This window comes from Panicum virgatum, chromosome 6N (assembly GCF_016808335.1).
Source record: "Panicum virgatum strain AP13 chromosome 6N, P.virgatum_v5, whole genome shotgun sequence".
Lineage (NCBI taxonomy): Eukaryota > Viridiplantae > Streptophyta > Magnoliopsida > Poales > Poaceae > Panicum > Panicum virgatum.
In genome coordinates this window covers 35,139,299-35,152,857 of record NC_053150.1, presented here as the reverse complement: position 1 = coordinate 35,152,857, position 13,559 = coordinate 35,139,299, and the positions used below count along the sequence as shown (strand labels likewise).

At 41.8% G+C, this 13,559-nt stretch overlaps 2 protein-coding genes and 1 non-coding gene across 11 annotated transcripts; 1 reads left to right on the top strand and 2 right to left on the bottom strand.

Annotated features, from left to right (window-relative positions):
* Positions 1-1,478: 1,478 nt before the first annotated feature.
* LOC120680196 (heavy metal-associated isoprenylated plant protein 23-like) lies at positions 1,479-3,756 on the bottom strand. The gene is made up of 2 exons (XM_039961810.1): positions 3,220-3,756; positions 1,479-1,994 (listed from the first exon to the last, which is right to left on the bottom strand). Exons 1-2 carry the CDS (start codon positions 3,365-3,367, stop codon positions 1,708-1,710), a joined length of 435 nt encoding a protein of 144 aa, XP_039817744.1. The 5' UTR covers positions 3,368-3,756; the 3' UTR covers positions 1,479-1,707.
* Positions 3,757-6,248: 2,492 nt separating this feature from the next.
* TRNAG-GCC lies at positions 6,249-6,319 on the top strand. The gene has a single exon. It is a non-coding gene; the product is annotated as a tRNA-Gly (tRNA).
* A 395-nt stretch (positions 6,320-6,714) lies between these two features.
* Positions 6,715-11,661, bottom strand: LOC120679690 (pentatricopeptide repeat-containing protein At5g12100, mitochondrial-like). 9 transcript variants are annotated; one of them, XM_039961346.1, is made up of 7 exons: positions 9,387-11,661; positions 9,177-9,278; positions 8,663-8,726; positions 7,672-7,872; positions 7,359-7,498; positions 7,002-7,225; positions 6,715-6,900 (listed from the first exon to the last, which is right to left on the bottom strand). In XM_039961346.1, exon 1 carries the CDS (start codon positions 11,634-11,636, stop codon positions 9,528-9,530), a length of 2,109 nt encoding a protein of 702 aa, XP_039817280.1. In that variant the 5' UTR covers positions 11,637-11,661; the 3' UTR covers positions 6,715-6,900; positions 7,002-7,225; positions 7,359-7,498; positions 7,672-7,872; positions 8,663-8,726; positions 9,177-9,278; positions 9,387-9,527. The 9 variants fall into 9 exon arrangements, with proteins under 9 accessions (XP_039817280.1, XP_039817273.1, XP_039817275.1 ...); XM_039961339.1 differs by having other exon boundaries at positions 7,359-7,872; XM_039961341.1 differs by having other exon boundaries at positions 6,715-7,225; positions 7,359-7,592.
* Between the last annotated feature and the right edge of the window lie 1,898 nt (positions 11,662-13,559).

The following is a 13,559-nucleotide window of genomic DNA, read 5'->3' as shown; positions in this document are numbered from 1 at the left end:
AAGAAGATTCTTCATCGTTTCAATATGCATGATTCAAAGCCAATTAATATTTCTATTGCACCTCACTTTCCGCTCAGTGTCCTAGTTGTGATGAGGATGTTGAATACATGTCAAAAGTTTCTTATTCTAGTATTGTTGATTCTTTGATGTATGCCATGGTTTGCTTTCGCCCAGATTTATCATATGCTATGAGTTTGGTTAGCAGATACATGTCTAATCCTGATAAAGAACACTTGAAGACAGTTCAGTGGATTTTCAGGTACCTTAGAGGAACAACAGATTCTTGTTTGAAGTTTGGGAGAACTGATAAGTGACTTATTGGTTATGTGAATTTAGATTATGCTGCTGATTTGGATAGACGCAGGTCACTCATAGGATATGTGTTCACTATTGGGAGTTGTGCTGTGAGTTGGAAGGCTACTTTGCAGCCTATTGTTGCTATGTCTACCACTGAAGCAGAATATATGGCTATTGCTGAAGCATACAAAGAGTCAGTTTGGTTGAAAGTTTTGTTTGCTGAGTTTTGTGGAGTTGATTCTTGCATTGACTAGTTCTATGATAGTCAAAGTGCTATATGTCTCACTAAAAATCAAATGTTCTATGAGAGAACTAAGCATATTGATGTCAAGTACCATTATGTCCGTGATGTGGTCACACAAGGTAAATTGAAAGTATGCAAGATCAGTACTCATGATAATCTTGCTGATATGATGACAAAACCAATTTCTGTTACTAAGTTTGAGCTTTGCTCAAGTTTAGTTGGTATAATGATTTAGCCCAAGAGGCTGTTTGGCGCCGTAAGTTTTTTCTTTGTTGTGTTCAGGGTGAAGGTTTTAGTTTATACTACAAGAAGGAATTTGTCTTAAGGTGGAGTTTGTTGAGTTGTGATTCAAATTCAGTTGTAGACAGTATCAATTGGTTAGTTCACGGTATAAGTCGGTCAGCTGACAATATCAATCGAGTTCACCGATACATCGGTCAGTTGACCATATTAGTCGGTCAAGTCGGTCGATTGACGGGGCTGTATGGATTATGGATTGTATGGTCTATTAGGGTTTCACCTTTATAAATACTTCTTGTAAGCCGCCGTTCATGATAAGAAAGTATTGTAAATCCCCAGCGTTGTAACTGCACTCGATATAGTGAAGTTCTTGCTGGCTGGCGCCCGTAGTTTTTTCCTTCCATCTTGAGAGGGTTTCCACGTTAAATTCTCGTGTCCTCTGTGATCAGTTTTGCTTTTCTCCATCGTTTCTTTGTCATCCGTTTGTAACAGATTCACCGCCGGAGAGGGAGCTCAGCTGTGAAAATCTGCGCGCGATCCCTCTAATAGTCACTAAAGGTTTATGCTTGGAATATAACTAAGGGATACATGAGTGGCGTTTCTTGATATTTACAGAATATTTTATTTGTCCCAAGAGATGCTTATCAAGGAGCGTGAGAGCCAAGTAGCTAGGCAGCTAGTAGAAACAATCCAGCAATTAAAAAACTTTAGGTGAGGAATCATCGAATAGAAAGCTACAAAAGTCCCTCATCAATTAATCCCGTTCGTAAATTTTCTAGTAGAAAGTATATAGTTTCTTCATCCAAATTAAACAAGGCACATGCTCTTGCAAAAACCTGCGGTACCGCGCACAAACGCACATAGTGCTCACACAAATCTTGGCCCCTTCTGTGATCGATGAGCTATATATATCTGTATAGATAGCATCACATGACGGAGCAGCCGTTGAGGTTGTCGTCGCTGAAGATGGTGGCGAGGTCCTCCTCGCGGCCGGCGGCGGGGGCGATGAGGGCGTCCACCCTGCGGACGTGGCCCGCCGGCGCCCTCTTGTCGTACACCGGCGGCGCGACGTAGGGGTTGGTGTAGGGCACGTAGGGCCACAGCTCGACGCGCTTCCCCGTGGACTGGGCTCGCCGGAGCACCCGCTGGGGCTCCACGAACCCCTGCACCGTCACCTTCTGCTGCTTCCGGTTGATCTCCACCGACTCCACCCCTGCAAATCATATCGATCGACCATGGAATTAACCAACCCGCCGCGGCCTAATATATACACTGAATTCATAGCAAAAACGAGGTAGAATTTTGAAGAAGGGAACGAAGAAGAAGAATGTTTGAAATACGTACGGATATGCAAGAAATTTCCAGAAGCCAACACATGCAGAATCATTGCAAAAGTTTTTCATGCTGAGTTGCTGTACAGAAAACGATTAGGCCGGATCGATCGATAGCAGCTCATCAGCGACGTGTAACTTGTGGCACCACCACATTTTCAGGATACGATCGTGTTTGACTCCCACCCACCATCAGGCATCAGGTCCGTTACACATACGGCCGTGTATCGACTTTCCAGTCTTCAAGGAATATAAGATTTGGATGAGTGAGTGGCGTGTGTAGCTTCACTAAATTGATCTACCAATGGTCCCATACTATGAAATCAGTGTGTGTGTGTGAGTAATTTGATTAGAAAATCATATGGCGGAGATCCTCTCATTTCTTCGTACGGCGAATATGCATGACATGCACTACCAGAAAACTAGTTATTTGTCCATAAATGTTAGTACCAGTCACATTTAGGATCAATACTAAATGGCCTCGGGGTGCATTTAGTACCGGTTCTAAATTTGACGCCCCTAATGCCATTTAGTACCGGGTCTAACACCACCCGATACTAAAAGCCAATTTTTAGTTTTGGTTGGTGTTTTGGCCTAGTACTAAAAGTCACTTTTTAGATCCGGTTGGTGTTTTGGCCTGATACTAAAATAGCGCGGCCATTTAGTACCAATCAATAACACCGACCAGTACTAAAAAGTGACTTTTAATACCGGGTGGTCTAATAGTCCTATATCTTAATTTACAAATAAGACCTTTGTTTTGCGGAATAAATTAAAGACATTGCTCTCTATCTTCTATATATTTATTTGAGAATTATATAACTTATGAAACGGTTGACATGTACAAATTCATATACACGTGGAACCCACATGGTTGATGAAAAATATATGTGGCGTAGGACACTAATTAGTGTGGTATATATAGAATTTAATTCGGTTGGAGGCTTGGAGCAGCTGAATGTACTTAAACTAAATTAATTACTATGGGAACTCATTATTTTAGGGTACACATGCATCATATTTGTCAAACACTATAGACAGCCGGCTGACATAAGAAAAAGAAAAAGGGATCAAGACAAAACAATTCAGGTAAAACCAAACGCATACCTCTCATTTTGGCAAGAGTGTTCCTGACCTTGAGCTCGCAGCCGTCACAGTCCATCCTCACCTTCAGCACCACCGTGTGGAACTGCTTCCTCCTCCTGCTCTGCCTCTCCCTGCTGGCTCCCGCCAGCGCCGACACCACGGCTCCCATGGCGCCCTCAAACTCGCTGCACCGCTACAGCAGCTTTCTAATAATACAACCTAGTTAGAAGAATCACTTGCACTAATCCCTCCTCCTTACTCGAAATGGCCAAGCAAAGCTCTCTGAAAGGAGTATGAACTGTTAAGAACGGTTGCTCAATTCACTTGAGCTGGTGTGGCTTGCTGCTACTAATGGAGCCATGGAGGTGAGGTTTATGTAACCAACCATGCATGCCTGCTGCCTACCTATGAGTTATAGGTTGTTGATGGGAGATACTTTCCATCTAGATGCCAAGATGCGCCATTCTTCCTTCCTTGTTGCTGCTACAGTACTGCTCACAAAACAGACAAGATTGTTCTAATACGCAATGGGCTTTTTCGTTTTCAGAAGGAGAAATGGATCCCTAAGCTCCAAAATAAAGGCCATTTCGATAAAGGATGCTACTCTATCGTATACTTATTCCCGTGCTAATCTGCTAATCTTTCCAAAGGCATCCTTCTACATTTTTCGCTGCTGCTTAGATTTCGCTTCAGTAATGTAATTGACTTTTTTTTTTTGTTGAATGAACTGGCAGGAGAGGTGTCTGTTACTGTTATTATTAAAAAGCAGAGTGCTATTGACTACCCCGACTGCATATCTACTAGAAGGACAACTTTATCTAGTAGCGAAGACATATGCATTAATTCCACAAAACTAAAACTGTGTAACATAATGAAAAATAATTATCATCTTACAAATCAATCATCTTAAGGAAACAAGGGACAAAGTTTACTGCACCACTATTTTTAGAATATTACAAAAAAAAATCACAGCATGGATCAACAATCTAAGACCTTCAGATTTAATTATTCGCAAGACTTAAGATTACAAGAGCAATCTGACCTCGTTGGTTTGCCTCCAACGTCAAGAATGGGAGATGTGAACGGGCTGCTGGATCTGCTAGGAAACTAAGCAATGTCTGTCTTTAAAAGCCGACCAATTGGCGATCCAGTCTCTGAATTTTGACAGTTCCTCCTCCTTTGCAAGAAAAACTGCAGAAATTCTAATCCATCCGTTTATTACAAAATTAAAAATTCCAAACACATGACGCTAACTATCACAACTACTTAAAGAAAAAAATATGTGTTTCATTTTCAATGTTCGGAAGATCAATGTGAGAATGACCATTCTTTTTTCCATAAGTAGGTGATTTTCTAAAAGTGTTTAGTTTGATTACTGTATAGGTATTCTCTAAGATGTCTTTTATTTCCTTTCCAAAAAGCACCGGAGAATTGGTCGGCATACTCTCTTTCATGTGAAAAGCGTGCGCTTGGTGAGCGAGATAAAGTTGCACACACCATGAAGCTCTGAAACCTCAGTAAGTGATTCTTCTGGATTAAATATTTCACCATTAGACTGAATCGCACCAATTGGAGGAGATGGCAGCTGGAGCAATGCAAAAACGTAGGACGATCTTTTTTGACATAAGAGTATCATATTTTATCTATCTAGCTAGGCACATGCACCACTGAGCCAATAACAGACGGCTAAAAATAATTTTATGTCCAAGTAGTGAATGTTGGCTAAGCATATTTCTTGGAGTGGAGTTTACAAAGCGCGCATAAATCAACTATATGAAACACATGATTTTCCTAACAAGATATACATGAGGGAACTTTTCTTACTGTTAATGCATATGATCATTTAGGAACCACTTAGATCAAGCAAGCATTGGGAGAGAGCTTTAAGGGACTGTAGTATAAGATAGTTCTGGGCCTTTGCATGCGTAGCTGGCTGTGCCGGAAAGGATGAAAGGTGATGGAATATGAGAACTTTGGTGATGAGGCAGTGTGTGTAGACACTGTGAGTGTGGGACTGAGCTGGAAACAGTGACCTTCTACCCAAAATGGAACATATACCTTGCAATTATTGCCTTATTGGCACAGCACGTTCTCATGTTTGCTCAGGAATGCCTTTGTCTCTGGAACCCTTCAGATGCACGATTGTGATTAGGCACATATATTTCTGATAAGCCAAATTTCAAGTGTCATGTCCTTATTAGTGCCTAATAATGTGCATTTCTGATCACTCAAATTAGAAAATAAAACATTGTGAAAAATGGATCCAAAATAAGGTTGATTATTAATTTGGCCAGATTCGAGCTATCGATCAGAAATCCAGAACACTACTGCCCATACATTTTTTTTCTTCGCCTGGTTTGCATGCGCGACCGATTGCGCATCACTTAGTCATCAGTTTGAATATGTGGCCATTATTTAGTCAAGGCTACTGCACCGTATCGTTTCGATCACGATGCATCAGGCATGGGTAATAGGAACAATCACTAGCATAGCAAAGCTTTTAAGAAGCGACGATCCTTGAAGCTTGAAAATAGAGCCACTCTTTTTAGAGGAATTTGAGTTTTTGGAGCATCGCCGGCCTGCCGGCCGGTGGAAACGACTGATCAGGACTTGAGAGGATGTTAGTTCTCCGTAGGGCACGTAGGCGTCGCCATCGGAGAGCTCTTGGCCATCACCAATGATCAGCTGGGTGATTCTCTGCCTTGCTTTTTTCTGGTGAAACTTCCTCTGGCTTGATTGGCGCCCACAGGTCACTACTGACGAGCACAAAGGCATAGTTCATACGAGAAAAACAGGGCAACAAGTGCATGGACCTTTTGCGATAAAACATGGCAACAAGTGCATGTAGTATAGCGCAAGCAACTATTTGGAACGCTGATTAGTACAAAGCTGGGAAAAAGGTCTACTTTCCAAAATAGACCTTCATAGCATGAATATATGAACATATTTTTTAAATAAGTGTATTTGAGTCATAAAAGCACCAAATCCTAACAAATGTCTCGAGTGCTATATAATGTTAAGAAAGACTTAAAATCTTTTGCAACAAAAGAGCACCAGTGGTCTAGTGGTAGAATAGTACCCTGCCACGGTACAGACCCGGGTTCGATTCCCGGTTGGTGCATTGATTTTTTTATCTTTTTTAATCTCAGCCTCATTTCCCCTTGTATTTAAATGCGACAGTATCAGCGGACTGGGGTGCCCGATGCTACGTGATTTGGCACTCGTGATTTTTTTATCTTTTTTAATCTCAGCCTCATTTCCCCTTGTATTTAAATGCGACAGTATCAGCGGACTGGGGTGCCCGATGCTACGTGATTTGGCACTCGTGGATAGTGCCATACCTCCAACTGTCCTACCGTTTAGTCTTCGAAATTTAGAAGAAAATGCCACATGCACAAAACTGGAATGTTAGAAAAGATGCATACCGCTGCAGCTGTACCTTGAGGATAAAATGTCAGGGTTGCCTAATTCCTTAGAATTCAAAAAGATTGAAAAGATACCAACACCAGGGAAGCGTAAGATGAAAACTCTTACTCTATAAAAAACAAAGTATGTTCTTTTTTTCCCCTTCTGGCATTGGTTCAGTGAATAACACTAGCTTGTTGCGTTGTTCATATAGTTATTTCGCATCCAAAGTATTAAATATCAACAAATAATGAAATCCACCAGATGCCTACTCACGTAAACCACCCTGGCAGATACCTGAAGCGAAAAAATGATAAGCAGACTATGGTTGCAACTTCAGTCTACAAAGGTGCTTAGCACTAGTTACCGTCCAGTCTTTGCAGTCATGATCTTCTCACCTGGTTTGTTCGCACAGCTGATAACGGACTTTCTGCACCAATCATCTTAGGAGTAACCACCAATCTTAAAGGTTCACCTGAAGGTTACAGCAATTCAACATTTGCTTAGCAAAGAGCCAAAGACACGTTTGGTAAGAAGGTGGCCTGCTGTTTCAGTTTCTTGGTCGCCAGTCATTGCATAATCTGTAACTCTAGCCCATATGCTCTGGTGTCCAAACCTGCCTCTGAAGAGCCAGCATACAAAATTCAGATCAAGAGTGCTACTTAAGTTCCCAAAGTGCTATTGCACTAGAGATCAATATCGATCCTTGAAAAATGAAAACATTATCTTGAATGCTGATGTAGCACTGTGCTGACCTGAGCATGTCCATCATCGATGCCCTGTGTTGCCCTTCCGTGAAGATTTACTATGTTGATTAAGCTTGCACTGACAACAGGCTGATAATACCCCTGATCCACTATTCCTGGTGAAGAATTTGTTTGACCATCTGCAGCATCTTTGTTTTAATAGTAATAAGCTCATGTAAGTTGGGTGCTACATTTCTCATTGCGGTGCCTCTATGAGCAATTTTTCCATCATCAATGTGGACCCTTGGCAAGGTATCAAACATGGCTGGAAATTAAGCTCAAAATCAATTTGGAAAGATTTACAATTGTGCCCATAATGTACCTTTTGCGACGAGATCTATCTCAGCTGCAAAACCACAACCACCTAGCTTTAGATGTAGAACACCCAGGCCTCCATACTCTACTGTTTGCAGTTGCCATGCTGCTATGCATTTCCCTGAACTTGTGACTGATCTCCAATCTAGACGGAATTACCTTTTACAGCCAGCCACTATGGGGGCAGCCAACACTCTTGAGTTCACTCCTGCGGAAATTGTCATACGAGAAATAAGTATGAGGATGACTGCTCGATCAATAGCATAGCATGTTGAATAATTCTTGAGGGATTCTGCATTTACTCTCATAACAACTTTTGTTTCAGGAAGTACTATACACAACCATGTAAGCAATTACTTTCTCATTGCTATCAGCCAAAAACTGAAAACCCAAGAGATAAGTCCACTACTCCTGACTGCACAGCAGTCTACATCTAGTTGACCACATAGTGAACCTGGTAATGGTAATGTACAGCTTGTAAATACAGCTCTTGAATGCCTAATTAGCTAAGCTGACAGAAAGAAATTACTATTTAACTAAAAAGTGCTACAGGTCCAATCCATGTGGGCAAGTAACTACTGTGAAGTGTGAACACTAACATGAATAGTTGGCCTGGACCATTGACAGATGCTGTAGCCGCATATATAACTTAGAGGATGAGATTGTGAAACTAATCTGTCAAGTGAAAAGCTAGTTGGCCAAATCTTCACAGGGACCTTGTTTTATAGGTCAACACAAACCTTTAGTTGAGATCCTATTGAGGACAGAATAACAAATATTAAGTATAAGGAGAAAATAGATAGGCGAGATTAGCAAAAGGCTAAAAGCTTTCTAAAGAAAACAGCTGCGGTTTGTTTTATATATCTTGCTACTTGGTACAGTACTATCTTCTTGCAATAAATGGCTTACATTTAAGGAACTGAGATCTTCTAGGAAAAAGTATCCTCCAAGGGTCCGAGACTACTACAAATCAAGAATGAAGGGTAAGCTGATCTTACTTGGAGATGTACTGCACCTTCTCTTCTGGTGAATAGAAAGTTATGTTGTGAATGAATATCAGAACTGCAAAAAAAGTGAAATGAATACAAAAAACTATCAGGTTTCAGAATAAAAAAAATTATTTACTGCAGACAACAGGAATGTAGATAAATGTTCAGAGATACTCCCTCCGTTCTAAATTGTAGGACATTTTGACAAATCTAGATACATAGTTTTGGCTACGCACCTAGATATACGCTATGTGTAGATACGTAGCAAAAACTATGTAACTAGATTTGCCAAAACGACCTACAATTTGAATTGGAGGGAGTACAAAAGGAAAAGTGGGATCCAATAAGTGTTTACATGCTTCATCGGTAAAGGAAATGTCAGTTTTCATTTTAGGTATGGCAATTTGGCAAACAAAAGATGTCACAGTACATAAGTAAAAACATATGCCCTGAATTCTGTACACAAATTACATAATAAATTTAGAGAACCACAGTAAGTTAAGGAAAAAGTGATCAACTATACCATTCTATCCGTAAGGTGCAATGACAAAATTTTCAGAATAATATCCGCTGTTGTCCTTGCAACCTAGGAAGTAATGGAGCAGGTGCATGGTGCACGAGTTTTCTACAATAGAGAAATAACAAAAGTTGATCCAAATACACTGCTAGATAAGATTAAAAAAAATAAGTGACCTGGGTCTTAGCAGGAGCAAAAGATTCAGATCAAATATACCTAGCATGTAGCATCCTTTTGAGCTGCATACTGCTATTTCTTTTTGTTTCTGTACAATTGAACTGTAACTCTGAAAGTCTTTTTTTATTTCTATTAACACAATAAGCAGCCCTGCAGCCTGTTACTTTCAAACCAATACAATCAAATTGGACTTTCTATACTCATATCTAGCTCACAGTTAGTTCTTTCAGTGTCATCAATGGTGATTCCTTTCTCTGACATTTCCTTCTTCAGAGATTCCATCTTTGATTCATTGCCAAATCTCGCATAGGTATTGACCATGATTCTATATATGCTACTGCTAGGCCCCACGTTCTTGTGCAACATTTGCCGATACAGACTTTCCATATCATGTACTCTCCCTGAACCACCCAATGCACTAAGAAGTGTATGGTATGTTCTCTGTGTAGGTTTGATGCCATACTTGTGCATTTCTTGGTGAAGCTCCAATGCTCTATCAGCATTGCCCTTGTTGCAGTATGCTGATATTATAGTATTGTAGCTGACAACATCAGGTCTCAGCCCGTAATTTGTTAAGCTGTAGATCAATTGTTCAGCTTCATCTATTTGTGAATTTTTGCAAAGACCTTTTAACAACAAATTGTAGGTAACTATACTTGCAGATACTCCACTATTTTTCATATTCTCAGCAAGAACAAAAGCCTGCTCAACGGCACCAGACTCAATGTAAGCATCGATGATTGAGTTGTAGACCTGTGCATTTGGGAAAACATCCTTGTGTATCATATCATCCAAGATTGTTACAGCTTCTGGGATTTTTCCATTCTTGCAAAAAGCATTTACAACTGAACCAAAAGAGACAACATTTGACTTTATACCCTTCTCTTGCATATCAGATAGAACAATGAGACATTTCTCAAGTTCGCCAGCCCTCCCATAAGCGTCAATCAGTGTATTGAAAGTTTCCACACTCAGATCCACTCCACTATTCTCCATCTCCATCACCAAATCCTCTGCTTTGGTCACCATCTCTGCCTTGCACAAACCATTTATTAGTGCATTATAAGTGATGTGATCTGGCCTAATGTGACGTGACCTCATCTGCTCAAATATGGAGAAGGCCCCTTGAAGGTCCCGAATCTGACAATAGCCATTGATTAGAGTGTTGTAGATCACTCGTGTTGGGGTCAAACCTGTGTGCACCAACATCTCCAACACCTGTTCTGCCTTTGTAACCTTTCCTTCTTTGCACAAACCATTCAGAAAGATACTGCAAGTATAAGACCCAACCATGATGCCCTTCTTCAAAGACTCTCCAAACAAAGAAAGCATGGTCTGTGAATCTCCAGTTCTAGTGAGACCATCAAACAAAATGCTGTATGTGAAACCATCTGGCACCAACCTATGCGATGCCATCTCATCCAACAAGGCTCTCGTCTCATCCATCCTGCCAGCGCGGCACAACCCTGATAGCAGGATGTTGTAAGTGACGACATTTGGCTTTGGGCCATCATGGAGCATTTGATCCCGCAGCCTGAAACCAGCCTCCTGGTCCCCACCCTTGACGTGCCCATCGATCATCGTGTTGTATGTGATCCTATTCGGCGCAACTCCCCTCTCCGCCATTTCGTCGAACATCTTGAGGGCGTCGCTGCCCTTCCCTGCCCTCCATAGTCCCGCGATGACCACATTGTACGAGAAGGCGTCGGGCGGAGGAGCCCCTTCGTCGCGGCCCATCCGCCGCAGCATGCCGACGGCCTCATCGAGGTCTCCCGCCGCGACGGAGGCCTGGATGGCCTTGTTCCACGCGAAGGTGTCCGGGCGTACCCCGGCGGCCACGAGGACGCCGAACGCGGCGCGCGCGTCGGCGTGGCGGTCGAGGGAGAGCAGGGACTCGAGGAGGAGGTTGCAGGATGAGAGGGACGGCAGCGGCGCGCGCACGGCGCCGTCGCCCGCGCTGGCGAGAAGGGAGAGCAGGCGGAGCGCGCCGTCGGGTTGGCGGAGGCGCGCGGAGGCGACGACGAGGGCGGAGGCGGCATCGCAGAGGAAGGAACGAGGGGGCGGGTCGCCGTGGCAGGCGGCGGCGGCGGCGGGTGTGGCGGTGAGGGCGTGGTAGAGGTTGGGGACGTTGGCGGCGGGAGGGTGGGAGGAGAGGAGGAGGGACTTAGCGAAGTCGACGGAGCGGTGGAAGCGGCCGGCGGCGAGGAGGGAGGCGAGCTCGATGAGGCAGGCCGCGGCGGCGGAGGCGGAGGAGGAGAGGTGGCGGCGGCTGGGGAGGAGGCGGGACATTTAATTTGGGAATTGGGAGCATGGGCCATGGTTCGTCTCGGGGAGGTTTAGCAGGGTTTTGCAGCTTGCCTTTGCCCTGCGTTTCATTCAACTTTGTCTCCTTTTTTTTTCAAACGAACATTCAATTTTGAATAGAACATGAAATTGCACACTTAGCATGATGAATAATTTACATTCCCCAAATGTTCTCTGTCAGATCCTGTTTTAAACATTTTTTTTGCAACGGAAACTTAAATGTTAGGCTATTATAACTTTAAATTCTTTAGTTTGAAAATAGTAGTTAGTTGTGTCTAAGTTCCACCCATAACATAACATAGCATTATAAATTTGTAAGCTTTTTGTAAATATATACCTTACAATAGGAGTCATAGACATATAGTCGTAATGTTCTAAATTCAATACGAAGTACTTTTTTATCGGATACAAATAGAAACACCTTCCTTGGAGGGGATCAGTAATTTTGGATTTGTTTGTTATTACAATCTAAATTGCAAAGTTGCAAACTGTCTCCAAAGTATGGTCCGTGGAGCTGAGCCTCCTCTTGGACTTACTACTTTCTTATTGCTGCCATAAATAGATTCTAATAAGAACGAACTTTGTTAGCAGAGATATTTCACATCTTTTTTGTTAGTTGGTTTTCCTTTTACTAGTCCTAACATATGCCAGGAAACAAGGGACAAAATGCAAAAAACTATCTTGAACAATTAAATGCTAGGAAATTACCAGTGAATCAGCCCAGCATTACTTGAACCTAGTGGCACACCATAGTTCATGCTATAGCACATTAGAGTTAACTCCGACTCATTGCTCACAATATTTGATGACATCTGTACAATGGAAGGGACAGTAACAATAGTATTTATTGACAGAGTGAAACTATGCACGAAACAAATATTTGGAAAGTTTTGTGATCCGAAATCCAGAATACTTGTCATTTTTATAGAAGTAGGTCCAGGCTACTTCATTGTCCTTTGGTTTTGTAGTCTAAAGCATGCAATAGTAGCTTGCTGATTTGTACCTCGTACTAATTTTGTCAATGCCAATATCATGTTGATTTTACTTTGTTGAAACTTGTACTGGGCATATGCACTGCCCTACGTTACGTGGCTCTATAGTTGTATGTCAAGTCTAGAACAGTTACAAGTTTTGTCAATACTTTTTTTAAGATAAGGGAATATATTAAGCATATTCCAGCTGCTGTATCGATTGATACATATAGCTGTTCGAAAACACAACCACACCGCACAAAGCGTCTGAACAAAATCGAAACAGAGTAGCAAAAACAAGAGAGATTAAAACGTGCTTAAACATAAGCAATCCGATTATTAAATGGCCATCCATTCGATGCGAAGACTTTCATGGCAAACCACTCAAGGGCGCGACACCCCTCTAACACCAGCGGCCTTTCCTCTTCTTTTTGCAGCTGCGCCCAAAACCGGATCCAATATGTTCCTCTGAACAGCACCTGCAGAGATGAAGAAACTCGCGTACAGTTAAAAGTAATGTCGTTTCGAGTTAGCCAAATCGCCTATAAGATGGCACATGCTCCCACTAAGGCCTGATGCTTCCATTGTTTCCTTAGCCCATTTAACCAGTGAGTAAATATATGGTTACATTTAACAGCATAGGCAAATTAAAAACAACACTTATGAGTCTCCACAAAAATTTAGCATTTTGGCAATCGAAAAAAAGGTGTTGTATTGTTTCATTAAGATTGCAGCAACAACATTTTAAACTCCCTTTCCATCGCCGTCTAGCTAAATTGTTCTTAGTGAGAGTAACCCCTTTAATCAAGTACCACATAAAAATCTTAATCTTAATTGGTAATTTTAGTTTCCAGATAATATGATTATGTGTTATTATATTAGTGGTTGTTATTGCCCTATACATAGATCGTACTGAAAAAAGCTTATTCTGTTGCAG

What these genes read in the sequence shown, in the direction of transcription:
- LOC120680196 (XM_039961810.1), bottom strand. Translation starts at nt 3,367, where the DNA reads ATGGGAGCCGTGGTGTCGGCGCTGGCGGGAGCCAGCAGGGAGAGGCAG. An exon ending in CACTCTTGCCAAAATGAGAG is followed by an intron (nt 1,995 to 3,219) that starts GTATGCGTTTGG and finishes TATGATTTGCAG; the next exon opens with GGGTGGAGTCGGTGGAGATC.
- LOC120679690 (XM_039961340.1), bottom strand. Translation starts at nt 11,636, where the DNA reads ATGTCCCGCCTCCTCCCCAGCCGCCGCCACCTCTCCTCCTCCGCCTCC.